Here is a 17,082-nt window from a genome sequence, read left to right on the forward strand (position 1 = left end):
CAGTTCATTGATGAAATATATCCTAACAGTTCATTCATGCCTATTGTCTTGAATGCGTTGCCAAAATCACATCAAGGTTTTGCTTCTACCATCACGCTCATGATGAAAGACAATCCAAATGCCTTGAATTTTGAGGAGTTGGTTTATGTGCTTTTGTAAGAAGAGCAATCCAAGCAAAACAGATCTATCATGCGTACATATGAACGCTTTTACTACGAGTCAACGGAGATAAAGGTAAATCCTTTCCTCAAGGTAATTACAAGCCAAAATCAGAGTCATCGGACAACATATGATGATTGGGCTTTCATTGTTAAATGTAATTATGAGCCTTGGCATAAGAATGCATGCATAGCTATAACATATGTACAGTGATGCTAGTAAGCACATTACTTCTTATCGCAGTCTATTCGCATCACTTGAATCTACTCCACAGAGAAACACTATAAAATGTACAAACAACTCATATCTTGTAAAAGGAGTTAGTAAAATTAGTCTCACTGTTGCAAATGGTGGAACAATCATGCTTTTAGATGTATTATATGTACCAGGGATCAAGAAAAACTTATTATCCGTCTCTGCCATTACTAAGGCTGGCTTAGTGGTTCAGTTTGAGGATGACAGATGTATTGTTCATGATCGCAGTGATGACAAGACAATTGTTTCTTCTGGTACTTTGTCTCATGGCTTTTCTAAGCTAGATGCATATGAAAGATAAAGGCATTCAATATGTACAGTTTTTGCCACAAAGACAATGGTTAATGCTAAGCCGTAGCATACATGCTTTATTCACTTAAACTTTGATAATTTGCTGCATTTGAATAAACATGGCATGCTGTCTAAGCTGCCACATCTTGAAGCCTCTATCAAACATGTTTGTGAGAGCTGTATTCTTGGAAAAATGTTGTAAACATCATTTCCTAAGAATGGTTCAGTTAGAGCTGTCCCAAAAATTACACATGAATAGTGTAGCTAACGTGAAAACATGTCTCTCATATAGATGGCACGTTGTATGATCAAAAGTCGAGTTACCTCATGGTTTTTGACTAGGAGTCATGTGTGCAACAGATTTTGTGAACAAGTGTCCTACAAAGGCTTTGTATACAATTACGCCTTTTAAAGCTTAGAATGACAGAAAGTCCTCTAGGACTCACTCACGCATTTTTGGCTGTCTTGCTTATGCACTTGTGCTTAAGTAACTTCGCAACAAACTTAATGATAAGGCTGTTAAATGTATTTTTCTGGGATACAGCTTAGAAAGTAAGAGTTATCGTCGCTATCATCCTACTACCAATGTGAGTAGAGATATTCTATTTGTGAAAGACCTTGCTTTCATGTAAAAAACAACAAAATGTATATTCGCAAGACAAATTCAACACTCTTTCCATTGTTTAATGCACGACACATTGATATAGAGAATTTGGATAATCCACGAATGCTGAAAATTAGCCCACACAAGTTACAAATCAACATCTTTTTCAACCCACAGATCAACCTATTGATGAGATAAATGTGAAGCCTAAAAGTATGCCAAAATGACTGGTGCAGACACTACGTGACAGCAAATTGACCATACCGTTGCTTAGCAAAACACATGCAAGCTCTCATCATGTATCTCTTGTTGACACAGGTTATACTCTTATTGCTAATTATGTAATGAAGTAGAACCTTTCTCCTTTGAGAAAGCAAAGGAATCAAAAAATTGGATGAGTACTATACAATATGAGTATGATTCAATACTCAAAAATGATACATGGGATTTGGTAGAATGGGTCTACAAGCTCAAACGTAAAGCGAATGGCAATGTTGAGCGATACAAAACTAGGCTTGTTGCAAAGGATTATATACAAAAGAAAGACGTTGACTATGGTGAAACCTTTGCACCCACATGTCGAATGACTACCATGAGAATTATCATTGCATTTGCAACACAGAGAGGTTAAAATGTACTATCAAAATTGCTTTCTTGAATGAAGATTTGCATGAAGAGGTATATGTATCTCAGCCTCGTGGTTTTATTCCAAAAAATCAAGAATCAAAAGTATGCATATTGAAAAAAGCTTTATATGGTCTTAAGCAAGCTTCTAGAGCCTGGTATGAAAAGATACATGCATACTTGGTTGCACAAGGTTTTTACAGCAGCCCAACTAACGATACCCTTTATATTAAGGAGATTATGTTTTATTGATCATTGTGTTATACATTGATTACATGATGCTCACAAGTTCTAATGATGATTATATTTCAGCTTTTATAGCTAATTTAGAGAAGTCTTTTAAGATGTCAGATCTTGAACCGTTGCACTCTTACTTGGACATTTGAGTTTTGACAACGTAATGATGGCATTATTATGCTGCAGAGGAACTACATAGATACATTGTTGAAGAGGTTCAATCTTGAAGACTGTAATCATGTGGCTACACCTATGGAGCCAAGTTTACGACTAAGTCTTAAAGATACAAGTGACTCTTTTGATGCTAGCTTGTATCAAGAAGGTGTTGGATGCCTTATCCTTTTGTTTAAGGCTAGGCTTGACATTCAGAAATGGGTAAAGAAGCTCGTTCCCAGCTTGAGGACTATTTCTCATCCACCAAATTCTTCCAAATTTCAATTGAGAGGAACCCAAATGGGAGCGCCGTACAAAAGAGTTGGTGTAACCAACGTGTCAAATAACCAGAGCTTCGTCCCAAGTTCATGAAACTGGATGTGTGCACACTGGCTCTGCAGGGCTCTGAGTGCAACATATCCTCTAGTCAATCTGTCCTCCGCCGCCCTCCTCATGGTAAAGCGCGGTACAACAAAAGTGACCCCCATGTAGACATATCTCCTAACTCTTTGTATTGGCTTCCCACCATAGGTGAACTTAGACAACTGATTGGCTCACTGCTAAGAGGTGTTAAACACCATTACCTTGGTCTTCCCAAGGTTCACTATAAGGTCCCTATCCTGGCAGAAGGTCCGTAATGCATCCAAGTGTCTCTATAGCCTCTCTGGTGTATCTGAGATAAGTATAACGTCCCGGCATAGAGCAACATAGGGATCAACACTCCTCCCAAGCCAACTCTAGGTCCTCCTGGTCCGTCAATGTAGTCGAAGATCTCATCAATGTATAGCCCGAAGAGTGGGTGATAGCGAGCAACCGTGCTTCACCCCAATAGTGCTAGTGATATCCTCTAGCATCCCTCCTGGAGCCCGGACCCGGCCTTTGACTGACTCATACAATGCTAAGACTCCCCATCTCATCTCAGCTGGCACCCCATGTCCTGTAGCCTCTGCATCAGCCTCCCTCGTGGTACTGTGTCAAAGGCCTCATGGAAATCCACAAAGCAACAATATACTCTCCTCCCATGAACTCTGCCCTCCTTGATGATGGCCCGAAGCGTGAAGATGTGATCCAGGGTAGAGTATCCCCTCTTGAACCCCGCCTGTCCATGTGCCCGATGCTGATGTGTCTCTGCCCAGTTGCTCAACTCATGCTCTAGTACCGATCCATAGAGCTTGTTGGCTAGCATGTGGCCAACCATGATGGTCCTTTAGTAACTCGGAACCGTAGGATCACCCGCTTTCAAGATCGACACTATAGTATTTGTTGACCAACTAGCAAGGAAACCTTCGCATTGAGTTTTGACAACATAATGATGGCATTATTATGCTGCAAAGGAAACACATAGATACATTGTTGAAGGGGTTCAATCTTGAAAAGAGTGTAATCATGTGGCTACACCTATGGAGCCAAGTTTACGACTAGTCTTAAAGATACAAGTGACTCTTTTGATGTTGGCTTTTATCAAGAAGGTGTTAGATGCCTTATCTTTTTGTTTAACACTAGGCTTAACATTCAGAAATGGGCAAAGAAGCTCGTCCTGGCTTGGGAAGGACTATTTCTCATCCACCAAATTCTTCCAAACGTTGTCCTGTACTCAACGAAATAGTCCTTCCCAAGCCGTCCCTCTCAATTCAAATTTGAAGTTAAAATTTACTAGACAATTCTTGTTTCCTGTTGTGGGCGACCTTATTGCGTATTCCCTCTCAATTCAACGTGCGTTGCAATATCTCATTTCAAACTGTTCATGAAGAGGTATCTGCATTGCCTTGTAGTAATCAACCTACCACCTCTTATGTGGCATAGAGCTCATGGGGTTTCTGATAATGTTTTCTCAATATTCTTGAGGTGTGAATCGATAAGGGTATGGACTTAGGTTTTTAGGAAAAGGGCTTCTTGGTTGAACAAAAGGTGGGAGACATTGTAATTGTAGTAACAGACGCTGCAGAATAAGGACGAGGGTGAGAGCACTACATCATGAGAATCATTCTGTGCCATGTAAACCCCGGATTGTAAAACAAAACAAAACAAAACTGCATCATTAGCCAATCATGTACAAATTGGAAAGGCCTCTTCAAACAAAGCTACATGTATTTTGATTAATCAACACAAAGGGACCACTTAATTAGGTCTGCATGCAATGACAAGTAGCTCGAAAGGCTCAACTGACAAGTACGCCCGCCCAAAGGCTCGGGCCATTTCTGCAATCCATTATATTAGTAAAACATGGAATCTAATGCATTCCATTTGATAATAAATCACCAAGAAAAAGGTTAGCACAGATAGTTATTACTAGTCACATCACAGACAAATGGTAACGAATCAAATGCAAATAAAAGCTTACTCATTATTATACTTTTTCCGTTTCTCATAGTGATAGTGAACTTGTGTGTCTCCTCATTCAGAACTATAACAGACTATTTGGGGACATGATGTTTTACAAGTCTAGTATGATATGATGTCGATTTTCACCTCATCCTTTCAACACCCTTTTATTTCATATGGTTTTATCCTAATTACAACAGACAATTTGTGGACATGAAAGTTTTACGAACCTATAATTTTAAATCATGACAGGATGTTGATTTCTGACGAATTGGGATCATCAAAAGAGCTGAAAGTGCTCTTAAAAACTTTGCTCCTCGAGTAAGGATATGACATTGCATAGAACCTTAAACCCTAGCTTGAAATCCGTCAACAAGCAATATTCATTTTTGGCATGGTATGTTGCCATGACACCTACAAGAAACGTGCATTAGCAAGTAGATATTGCACTGATAGCATGCATGCTAAGTATATTTCAACAGACCTTTTGTGTGCGCGCGCACGCGCATGTTGTTGTTGTTTTTTTTTTTTTGGGGGGGGGGGGGGGGGGGGGAGACATTAGTTTAAAAAACGAGCATATGCCAACTGCTTACCATATCCTGCAGTTTGAACATCAAAGCCTTCATCCTGCAATAAGGCAAAGAAATGTTCTTAAACCCATGTGAACTTTTGTTGAACTCTCTCTGTCCCTCTCTCTCAAGATGGCCACCACCCTTACACCAGCAGTAGGTAGTTGAATAGGTTTCATGCACAGGATTGCAGATGGATCATCTTCCCCCATTCCTGTGCAGCCTAGACTCTCCGCAACAACTCGACCTCTCACAGCGATAAGAAATAAACTGGACCATCCGGTTGGATCTACTCGGCCTACACAGATGTCAGACTTGGGTGTCATCATCAGTGAGGGATGAAATGTGAGTTCTACAAAGAGCATTTTTGAGACTCAACGGGATGGATTCTTTGAGATCCCAAGGTACATGCAGATCCACATGTCACATGCTATGCACGTTGTGATGGTCAGCTCAGAGTATCCCCCCACTGTCTCTGAGTGGAGACTGAACATCCCACCAAAGGAGCGGATATGCAGAGTATGCACCATAGGGGAGATAGAGGACAAGGCCCACTATATGTTCACATGCCCAGCATATTATGAGATACAGGGGAGATTTCACTGCCTCTTCCAGGAGGGGTTTAGGCCACTGGCACAGGTGATGCTGTATGATCTTGGGATGTACCTCATAGACCTCAGACAACATAGGGATGGAGCATTGAGAGGACATGCTGAGATGACAAGGCCAGCCCATACAAGATGTTGCCCAGAGATCCATCACTAATTTCTTCAAGGCACAAGCATTCACATCAGCCTCCCATGCTGACACCGCTGCATTGACATCAGCTCATACCAGCCGTTCACAAGGGCCATATTCGCATCCCAGATGAATCGTGAGGATGTTGACCCGGATGTAGGTGTAGGAGGGGAATCGCACCGAGATGATGCCGACGCCAAAGGTGATCAGAGCGACAGCGACAAAGCACAGGGAGAGGATGGAGCAGCTACCCTTGGGATTAAAAAAGAGGCCGTTAGAAGGAGAACTGTAGCTGATCACAACATATCTCACTCTACACAGGATCATCTGTTGATCACATGTACTGTCAGATGTTTTCATTTTACTTTTTCTTTCAGTTTTCCATGGCTCAGTACATAGTCACCAAAAACAAGAAACGGGAACGGGAACGGAAACATTCGAGTAATGGAAACGGGGAAACGAGTTTTTAAGGGTGGAAACGGCCATTTCCTGTGACAACATCACTTGGAAAATGAGAAACGGCCATGGAAACAGATGGGGTCTTGAAACGGAGAAACGCGTTTCTAGGGGCTGAAAAGGCTATTTCTTGTGACTATGGCTCAGTATACCCATGGTACCATTGTATTACTTTTGGTCTCATGGGCCCTTGGGGTCTTCCATAGACGTTAATATAACTCTCTCTCTCTTTCTCTCTCTCTCTCTCTCTCTCTCTCTCTCTTTGAGCCATGGCGTGACCCTCAGCCCCACTGCTGATCGCGCGCAAGTGGCCATCTTCTCTCTTCGCGCTGCCCACTTAGCTCTACACTGCTCTTTGCCATTCTCTCTCTTTTTGCCCTGCCCCACTTCGCTTCACACTACTCTTCGCCATCTCTCTTCGTGCTACCCACTTCGCTCCGTCTGCTCTTTTCTCTTTCCTGCCTCTGTGCGCTGGGCCCCTCCACGGGGAAGACGTGCGGAACAACCACGGAAGGTCGTACACGTGGTGAGCGTGGCAGGAAGTACTCCGCCATATGGACCTACCTCGAAGCGACACCGGACAACAAGCAAAAGAAAGGAATAGAGGAATTGCGGAACATCTGTAAGGCCCACAAAAACGACCTGGAGGGGGCCCAAAAGACCACACAAGACGCCATGGCAACGATGTGCACCCTCCTCGCCGAAAACCTCCACCGGAAAATGGCGGAGCGGAAAGAGGAAGTTTATGAGGAGATGCGAGCGCATTTTGCCTCGTGGAAAGCGGATATTGAAGAGTGCTTGCATCATGCATGAGTGCAACAAGGTCATTGCGGAGTTGTGGGACAAAGTGGCCGCTTGCAAGAGGGAGATCGAGCTCTTCAAGGGGGAGGAAGGGGAAATCAAAGAGGCCATGCCCGCACACGTCACTAAGGAGCTTGAAGGCATCAAAACACATGTAGCAAAGGAGATCCAAACATGAACAGCAGTGGCCAAGAAGGCCCAAGAGGAGGTGCAAGCCACATCCGAGTGGATTGAGGTAGAGAAGAAGCGCAAGCCACCGACGAACAAGGACGAGTTCGTCAATGCGGCCATGGAGGAGGAGGGGAAGAGGAAGATCCGCACACTTCACGTGTAGGTGGTGGGATGGAAGGAGAAGGATAGCCCGTTGGAGGATGCCAAGGGCATTTGCGGGCGTATGGGAGTGGCCGACACATCTATTATTGTCAGTGCATGGAGAGTAGGGAAAGACATTGCCAAGCAGCAGCCAGTTATCCTCAAGTTTGCGGACCTAGAGACACGGCGAAGGTTTCTCTCCAAGAGAGCCCTCAAGGGAGACAAAATCTACCTTGAGGACGATCTCACATGAGCCCAGGTAGCACATCGGAGGGAATGTATGCCGCGGATTCTAGAGGCCCGCAAGGCGGGCAAGTGGGCGGTTTACTGGGATGGTCGTGTGATCATCACAAAGAGGCACCCATGACGGGGCGCGGCCTACGAGACACACCTGAGATTTGCAGTGTGGAACGACAATGGGGCGATGAGGACAGATGTGGGGATGTTTGAGGAGACTTTCAGAGGCAGACACATTGAACTTTATACAGAGACACACCAGGCCCCAGGCACCCGCTTACCAGAGGTCAGAGGCTACAGGTGGGAGTCCACTTGCCGCCCTCAGGCAAGGTCACGTGGAGGTACTAGAGGATCTGGAGGGGTTGCTGTCCTTTACAGGGAGGAGCTACAGCATGTCGTGCAGGTCATGTGGAGAGATGAGAAGGCCCATTTCATGTGGGTCCGCAGACATACTGATCAGCCACGTGATATTTATGTTGCCATATGCTACTCCGCGCCCAAAGGCTCCACCTACGCCACCCATCCAGAGGGTGAGTCACCATACCTCCCACTTTATGAGGATGTCATGCACTATTCTAGCATTGGAGATGTAATGTTGGCAGGTGACTTCAACACGCGTATGAAACAGCATCAGGTGCCCTTTTTTGAGAGTGATGAGCCCATGTACAGAGATCTAGCACTAGAGGAGTTGGGACTTGACAGGACTTCCCAGGACTTGACAGGACTTCCCAGGACTTGACAGGAGGATTCAGATTATGGAGATCATCTGCAGGAGCTAGGAGGAGCACACGGATTGGCCATACTCAATGGCCTCGCTCGATGAGGAGCCTTCACATGCTTTTCACATAAGCATGCACACAGCAGGCAGCCGAGAGCGCACTCCACGACAAATTAACCCAGTGCGAGTACATTGGACTACTTGTTGGGACCATTATCTCTCATACCGGACATACAGTCTTTTACAGTCCCACCTCGCCCCATCGCTGTAGCTGCCGATCATGCATACCTTTCCTTCAGCATTGCATGCCGCTTTGATCCGATGCCACCACCGAGCGACCCCCAGAGACACCCCCGATACCACTTCACCGGAGAGAGCATCTGGCTACGCCAACCACTTGTACAATGCTCTGCAGGACATGGACCCACATACCACTGGAGGACTTCACGACACAGTTCGCCTTGACACTCCACACGTCAGCTGCCATGTACTTCCCTCACACTCGGCCATTCGTCACACCTCCGAGCAACAATTTCCCACAGAAAGGCTGGTATGATGATGAATGCCGGGAAACCCATGCCTGCCTCATCCGAGAGGAAGCACAGGGGATCTGTACACATCACCAGGCGCGCGTGATCTTTTGCCACCTCGTGCGGAGGAAGAAGCGAGCCTACCTGGCGAAGTTGGAGCATGAGTTGTACCATCTTTTCTTGGGACAGGACAGCAAGGAGGCATGGCGAGTTTTCCAGACACCCAGAGCCCAGACACCTATTCCATCACCGGAGACATGGCATGCTTATACTACCTCGCTCTACCAGATACCCAGACAGCCACCTCTCCCCCGACCACCGGAGAGCTGACTCACCTCCTCCACCTTCTTCTCTGTCGGCATGATCTGCGACGCCATTGACAAGTTGCAAGATGGCCAAGCCCAGGATCATGATGGATTAGCGGCAGAGCACCTTTCGCATGCGAGGGATGTGCTCGTGCCACTCTTACCCCACATGTTCAATAAGGCCCTTTGCGAAGGTTTCCTAGTTGGTAAGCAAATACTATTGTGCCGATCTTGAAAGCAGGTGATCCTACGGTTCCGAGTTACTATAGGACCATCATGGTTGGCCACGTGCTAGCCAAGCTCTATGGATCGGTACTAGAGCATGAGTTGAGCAACTGGGCAGAGACACATCAGCATCGGGCACATGGACAGGCGGGGTTCAAGAGGGGATACTCTACCCTGGATCACATCTTCACGCTTCGGGCCATCATCAAGGAGGGCAGAGTTCATGGGAGGAGAGTATATTGTTGCTTTGTGGATTTCCACGAGGCCTTTGACACAGTACCACGAGGGAGGCTGATGCAGAGGCTACAGGACATGGGGGTGCCAGCTGAGATGAGATGGGGAGTCTTAGCATTGTATGAGTCGGTCAAAGGCCGGGTCTGGGCTCCGGGAGGGATGTCAGAGGAGATCACCAGCACTATTGGGGTGAAGCACGGTTGCCCGCTATCACCCACACTCTTCGGGCTATACATTGATGAGATCTCCAGCTACATTGACAGACTAGGAGGACCTAGAGCTGGCTTGGGAGGAGTGTTGATCCTATGTTGCTCTATGCCGACGACATTGTACTCATCTCAGATACACCAGAGGGGCTGCAGAGACACCTGGATGCATTACGGACCTTCTGCCACGATAGGGACCTTACAGTGAAACTTGGGAAGACCAAGGTAATGGTGTTTAACCCCTCTCAGCAGTGGGCCGACCAGTTGCCTGAGTTCACCTTTGGTGGGGAGACAGTACAGAGAGTCAGGAGATATGTCTACATGGGGGTCACTTTTGCTGGACCGCGCTTTACCACAAGGAGGGCGGCGGAGGACAGATTGACTAGAGGGTATGCTGCACTCGGAGCCCTGGAGAGCCAGTGTGCACGCATCCAGTTTCATGAGCCTCCGACGAAGCTCTGGTTATTTGACACGTTACACCAACTCTTTTGTACGGTGCTCCCATTTGGGGCCCGAGTCTCTATCACAGGCCGAGGAGTGGATCTACAGCAGAGCAGCAAGCCTCGAGTGGAGGGGAGTTTTATGATGGGTGGAAGCAAATGGAGAGACCACTAGTGATGATGATCTCCCGCATGATCAGGAGTAAATCATTAGTACCACATGAGATAGTCCGGGCAAAGATGTGAGCCCCACTGATCGTAGCCGAGGCCCTCTTCGAGACGGTCACTTTTATACATAGGCTATGGAGCCTCTCCAAGCACAGATACTCTAGACTCGCGCCAGAGTCCTCCAAACAGCTCGCATCATAGGGTGAGCCCCACTGATCGTAGCCGAGGCCCTCTTCGAGACGGTCACTTTCATACATAGGCTATGGAGCCTCTCCAAGCACAGATACTCTAGACTCGCGCTAGAGTCCTCCAAACAGCTCGCATCATAGGGTGACACGAAGTGCTGGTATTCCCAGACTAGCACATGGTTACAGCTACATAGTATGCATATGGATTGCCTTCCACCTTTACAGTACAGCCTGGACTCCCCCTTCCTGGAGTTGAGCCGGAGTGAGCTCAACAAGATCATCAGGATGGATATCATTCAGCTACACATAGCGCGCACATGGATCACACCGGCCGAGGCACTAGGGATGAAGATGGCTTTCTACCAAGAGCACCTTCTCCACGTATCCCCTGATGGTTTTGTTGTCCGCCCGAAGATGCACTTTTACAAAGACCACTTCCTCACACTCACTGAGGATGGATTCATCCAACAGTCGGGCTACTTGAGTGTTCACATGTCCCATGCCATGCGGCTTGCGATTGGCCAGATACGCGTTTCTTCCCACCGCCTCAGAGTGGAGATAGGTAGAGTTGAGCGCATCTTCAGAGCCGGGAAGCTCGTACGGACACCCAGAGAGGAGAGGATCTGCCGACTATGCCACACAGAGGTTGCGACGGAGGAGCATTACATTTGCCGCTGCCCAATATACTATGAGATCCACGGGAGGTTTCATTGTCTATTTCGTGAGGGATTCGGTCCACTCTCCAGGATCATTGACTTCCAGGACCAGCGTTGCTTGGGCCTCTTCCTGCTGGAGGACACTGACATAGTGGATCTTGTGGACCCTCCACGAGCTGCTCTGGACCTACCTCGCCCGAGAGGAGTTACCTCGGATCGAGCCTCTGCACTCCAGTGTGCCCGACGCCCTCGACCCCCCCGTCGGCCGTGATCACCTCATCAGCTCTCCAGATCCAGGACATGCTCCACCGCCATCGAGCTACCTTTCCACGTGACATAGCTCAGGGAGACCTCTTGGCCATACTCGTCAACCCCATGCTTGACATTTTGGAGAGTGGTATACCATCTACTCGGAGCTGATGTTGCTCCCATGTTTTTATGTTTTTAGTATTCCATGACGAGTTTCCATGGACAGTTTTGTATCACCCCAGTGAGATAGCTATATTTATTTTTTCATTCTGTTTTATTTTCCATTCCATGATGAGATATGCCATGGACATTATTGTACCACTTCGGTCTCATAGGCCCATTGGGACTTTAGTAGACACTTAATATATCTTTCTTTCTTTCTTTCTTCTTCTTCTCTCTCTCTCTCTCTCTCTCTCTCTCTCTCCTGAGATCCGCAGGCTCAGAGAGTCCATTATCAGGAGCAGACGCCCGACTGGCAGGGAGTCCACACAGAGACAGATTACTGACTTCTTTAGAGGGACTACCTGGGAGGACACACAGTCGACAGCCCAGCAGTGGGCACCCCGTGGGACTCTAGTTGAGAGAGCTATCCAGTTGGGCAGATCCGGACGCCCGAGGGTTCGCGGATCCTCACATCGGAGACGGTGCCTACACCAGAGGATTCAAAGCATCATTGCGAGGCATCGGGCTCGTCCAACCAGGCATCTCACTATGGCAGATATCCAGGCCATCCGGCAGAGACCCATGCTAGAGCTCCTAGGATGATTACCACTCCAGCCATATACTGTTGTACTCACTATCACTTTTGTACTCCCCCATATTCATGTATTCATGTATCCATGTACCCATTTTGACTAGTAGCATTAGCTTCCCACTCTCCCTAGTTGCTGCTTCGAGATGCTCCCTACTGATGTATTGTAGGGCTAGATACTTACCTTCAGTTCTTTCTTTCTTTTCTAGACAGTGTATCAGATGTCACATGGTTGTGACTTTGGTCTCATAGGTCACTTTGGCCTTTTGAAGACGTTGATATAACATTTCATTTCTCTCTCTCTCTCTCTCTCTCTCTCTCTCTCTCTCTCTCTCTCTCTCTATATATATATATATATATATATATATATATATATATATATATATATATATAGAGAGAGAGAGAGAGAGAGAGAGATTGTAGGGCTAGATACTTACCTTCAGTTCTTTCTTTCTTTTCTAGACAGTGTATCAGATGTCACATGGTTGTGACTTTGGTCTCATAGGTCACTTTGGCCTTTTGAAGACGTTGATATAACATTTCATTTCTCTCTCTCTCTCTCTCTCTCTCTCTCTCTCTCTCTCTATATATATATATATATATATATATATATATATATATAGAGAGAGAGAGAGAGAGAGAGAGAGATTGTATAAATGTCTACTAAAGACCCAATGGGTCTATGACACCAGAAGTGCTACATATGATTTCTCAAAAAAACAATTTGAACATCAACATCCTATCCAAGAGAATAGATTACAAAATTATAAACATGAAAACATAAAAAGCCAAAGAGAAAAATACGCCTGCATTCTGCATGGACCTAAGAGTACAATGGACAATAAGATGCCATGGACTGTTGTGATCAAATGCTTGCTGTACAAGCCTTCCAGAGAATGTCTTAAGCCTGGAAATGAAAGAGAAGACTTCTGCAAGTACAACGCAAGTGAGCGTTTGATGATGCACATTGGCTGCCCACTGATGCAGAAGATTACCCTGCTATTCCATGCTACAACAGGCTGAGATGAGGCTAGGGCTTTATCTCAAACAGCAAATGTTGAAGATTGGAGGCTAAAAGAAGCTTCTAATAGGCCACATTGCAGAGGTGAGATGAATGAAGCTGGTCAAGCTACTTCACAACATGCTTTTCAATTGAGAAAGAAAGTTATATTTACGTCTTACGGCCCGATGGGCCAATGAGACAATATGATTACAAGTATCCATTGAAAATCATTGTCATGGAAAACAGAAACAAAACTGAAACTGAGAGTCATCAGAGACCACATTTGATAGATATATTGTCAAGGTATTGTCAAGGTGCCCTAACTGAAGCATGGTTCTTTGAACTACTTCAAAGTAAAAAACTGAGGATAAACACAGCAGATAAAGAAACAGAAGAGATTGAATCTACTGTTTATTGCTCAATTGAATGATGCTGAAATAATCACAAAAAATCTTGCTAGATCTGCCAAAACTAAAACCGCATACTGAACTAGCTGGGAACACAACAAGAAACCCTCCTGTAGTCCTCTCCAAATTGCGTACATTTACTGCAACAGGAAGCCCTGGACTGATTTGCATTAACTGCCACTGTTTGGCTGTTCACACCTGCTGACCGACTTGCCTGCCTGTGGGCGGCATGCCAGTTCGCTGTCTAACCTTTCCACTGCCTGTACGTTGTCTTGCCTGCCTGCTCCCTGGATGTTGTCTGATCTCCCCCGCCCTGTGCTTGTGAAACTGCTTGGTCCTTTGGACAGCCTGGTTCTTTTGCCCAAAGGACCCACTCCTTGTCCTTGAACAGTCTGCCCATGACAGAGGCTGCCTGCCAGTGCTGAGGCACTCAAAACTTGTTTTATATACACTCTTTGGGGGGCGTAAGGTGTCACAAGAGCAAAGACTTCGTAATGTGCCATTTGTGGATGGCAAGTTTGGAATGCAGGTATGAACGTGCAATAAAGGGCACTTCAGTAGGTTTAAAACATGTATATTTTTTAAAGGCCCAACCTGGTCATATGCAAGGCGACCACACTGACCACTGTTGTGGGCCTATGTAAAGAGCCCCCATTCAACACACAAGGATTCAACGTTTAGCAGAAGCACTCTACAACACGCAACTTGCAAATCTCTTCAACAAAGCGTGTCGAAAGAGCCTGAGCATAGAGCACCACCATACTCTATGCACAAGGCAATGGACCAACGAATCCACAGAATTTAATAGATCCTGATCGAAGGACACCACCATACTCTATGCACAAGGCAATGGGCCAATGAATCCACAGAACTACCACCCCATCATCTGATGGTGGCCAAGATGTTTTGGCCAAGAAATAGAGGCATGCCCCAATCATTGGGGCAATAGAGCTGTGAGGTTGTGGAGCCACGGTACACGCGGGTCTCAACCAACCTTGGGCTGGACCCAAGTATGCATGCAGGCTGGTCTGGCATGAGTAGGCGCTTTAGTGGATCTGCAGGCTGACCACACCGACCACAGCAATTGAGGCTATTGGCCAAGATTTGCTGGCTGAGAAATAGAGGCATACCTCAAAGATTAGGCCAGAGAAACAAGGAGTTAGAGCCTTGTCCAGGCAGGCTTCCACAGGCATCAGCCAACACTTTCCAACCTCGAAGGCCCCAATGACACCAGATGAGAAAATCATATTTTAAATACGCCTTACAAAAGACCTTACCTGTAATTCGCGAATCAAAGGAAGAGACCCTGTGATCGAATATGGCTTAACAACTCCCATAACTATTTCTGTGGCCTTGCATAATGCATGAAAACCGGGAGAATCAAGTTTGCATGCAACTCCAGAAGTCATTATGTCATCAAAATCCAAATATAATCTGCAAACAAATTAAAGAAAACCATTAGGATCCATTGAAATGCATGAATAAAATAGATTGTGACAGCAAATTTACTTGTTCTAGTGTACTTATTGATGACATCCCAATGCACGTGCATGTGCACACACATGCATGCACAATACCACCTCGAACAAAAATAATGCATGCCTCAATGTAACTGCAAAGCAGGTCTAGCCCCATAGCTTTGAAACATTCTAAGTACAAACTTGAAGAGAATATTAGATCTGTTTCCTGTTATCCATATCATTTATGAAAGAAATGCTTTGTAGTCACCCAAAACACAAGTCCCAGCTTTCTATCTAGAGTGTGGAGGAGCTGCTGGACTCAAAGTTCGCAGATGATATAAGGGCAAGGAGGAGAACCTCTGTTGCTTCACAGCAGCAATTGAGATCTTCTACCTTGCCTTTGGCGCATGCATCAAGGAAATCCGTGGCTTTTGGCTTAACCCTGCCCCCCCTTTTCTCTCTGGCAATAGGGAAGCAAAGGTGGGCCTTCAGTTATTCCCCAAGGCACACCACCATCTCATGCCTCCACTATCATGTCAATGTCTCAGTAGAGCAACCTCCCTTTGTGCAAGCATCCACAGGAATTGACAAATTGTAGAATCCCCCAAACTCACTGGCCAGTAGAGTGGTGGTAGTTAACCTTGTAATACTTGCCACCTTGTGTCAGAAGATCCAGCACATGATTCAGAACTATCTTTGCTCAAGAGAAAATGGTAACCACACGTTAAAGTAGCCTGGGACCCAGGTCCCTTCAGACTCCCTTGCTCTTGGCATCGTCAACGCAAAACTACAAAGCAGGGTCCTTTGTAGAGTAATTGTTTTAGATCTTTAGCCTCTTAAAAAAAACACTCCTAAGTGCTACCCGGCTCTTAAGATGCAGGCCCAATGGCGGCCTGGACATTTCAAATTCAGCTATGCTCAATAGATAAGCAACTCGGCACTTATTTTAATTATATATATTTTATGTGCTAACCTCGTCATGTGTAGGCACCAAGTTTATGAAAGGTACCAAGGTCATTGAAGACCAAGACCATAGAAAATAAAAAGGGGCGAAATGATAATAATAAATGCCAAGCGTGTGGCCAACTTTGCCACATGGGGGTGTTGCCATGCATAGGGAGGTGAAGGTGGGTTGGTCAACTAGCTTTGTGGCAGAGAAAAAGAGATGCAAACCTGAAGACATAGCTGCTCGCCAGCTGTACCAACCTGTAGAGAACCCTAACCTGCAGTATGACCCTGTACAGAGTTGTTTCATCTGCTGTACCGTCTTGTACGGTTTTGTACAGCCCTGTACAGGTGATGTATAGGCCTGAAAATCTACTAAACTGCATGTACCTGCTATTGTATGAGCGTTACCTGTTGTACATGCAAAAGTACCTGCTATGCCAACCATAACACCAGTTGTCCTACCTGCCATAGTATCTGTTGTACCAGCTATACCTGCAAGAGCACCTGCTGTATCTGTTGTATCACCCATAGTACCAGTTGTACCTGCCGTATTACCCATTGTATTTGTTGCACCTATCATCATTGTATTTGTATGCACCTACTGTTGAATCAGTTGTACCAGCTGGTTGGTGCCCTGCATGACTCCTCTAGTCATCTTGGATTTAGAGAGCAATCCTTTAGAAGGATCAAAAGCTCTTCCGGATCCACTCTACCTCCTCCAAGTTACTACTTATTTGGAAACTGGAACTCCTGTGATCAAGGCAACTTCACAAAACTATTGGGTTTTGCTAACTCAAAAAGACCCTGTAACAAGTGTTTCCTAACAAATGGAAAAC

General features: G+C 45.8%; 1 protein-coding gene across 1 annotated transcript in view; it reads right to left on the reverse strand.

Moving 5' to 3' along the window:
• Positions 1-4,647: 4,647 nt before the first annotated feature.
• Positions 4,648-17,082, reverse strand: part of LOC147634547 (Peptidase M20/M25/M40 family protein) — a 60,402-nt gene continuing 47,967 nt past the window's right edge. Inside the window, exons 8-10 of the mRNA XM_086803637.1 lie at positions 15,116-15,272; positions 5,239-5,272; positions 4,648-5,059 (exon numbers count right to left, since the gene is read on the reverse strand). Of these exons, the coding sequence (XP_086659763.1) occupies positions 4,947-5,059; positions 5,239-5,272; positions 15,116-15,272 (304 nt within the window). The 3' untranslated portion in view covers positions 4,648-4,946. The remainder of the gene's footprint in view (positions 5,060-5,238; positions 5,273-15,115; positions 15,273-17,082) is intronic.

Source organism: Cibotium barometz, chromosome 10 (assembly GCF_041138505.1).
Source record: "Cibotium barometz isolate CiBa-2024 chromosome 10, ASM4113850v1, whole genome shotgun sequence".
Taxonomy (NCBI): Eukaryota; Viridiplantae; Streptophyta; class Polypodiopsida; order Cyatheales; family Cibotiaceae; genus Cibotium; species Cibotium barometz.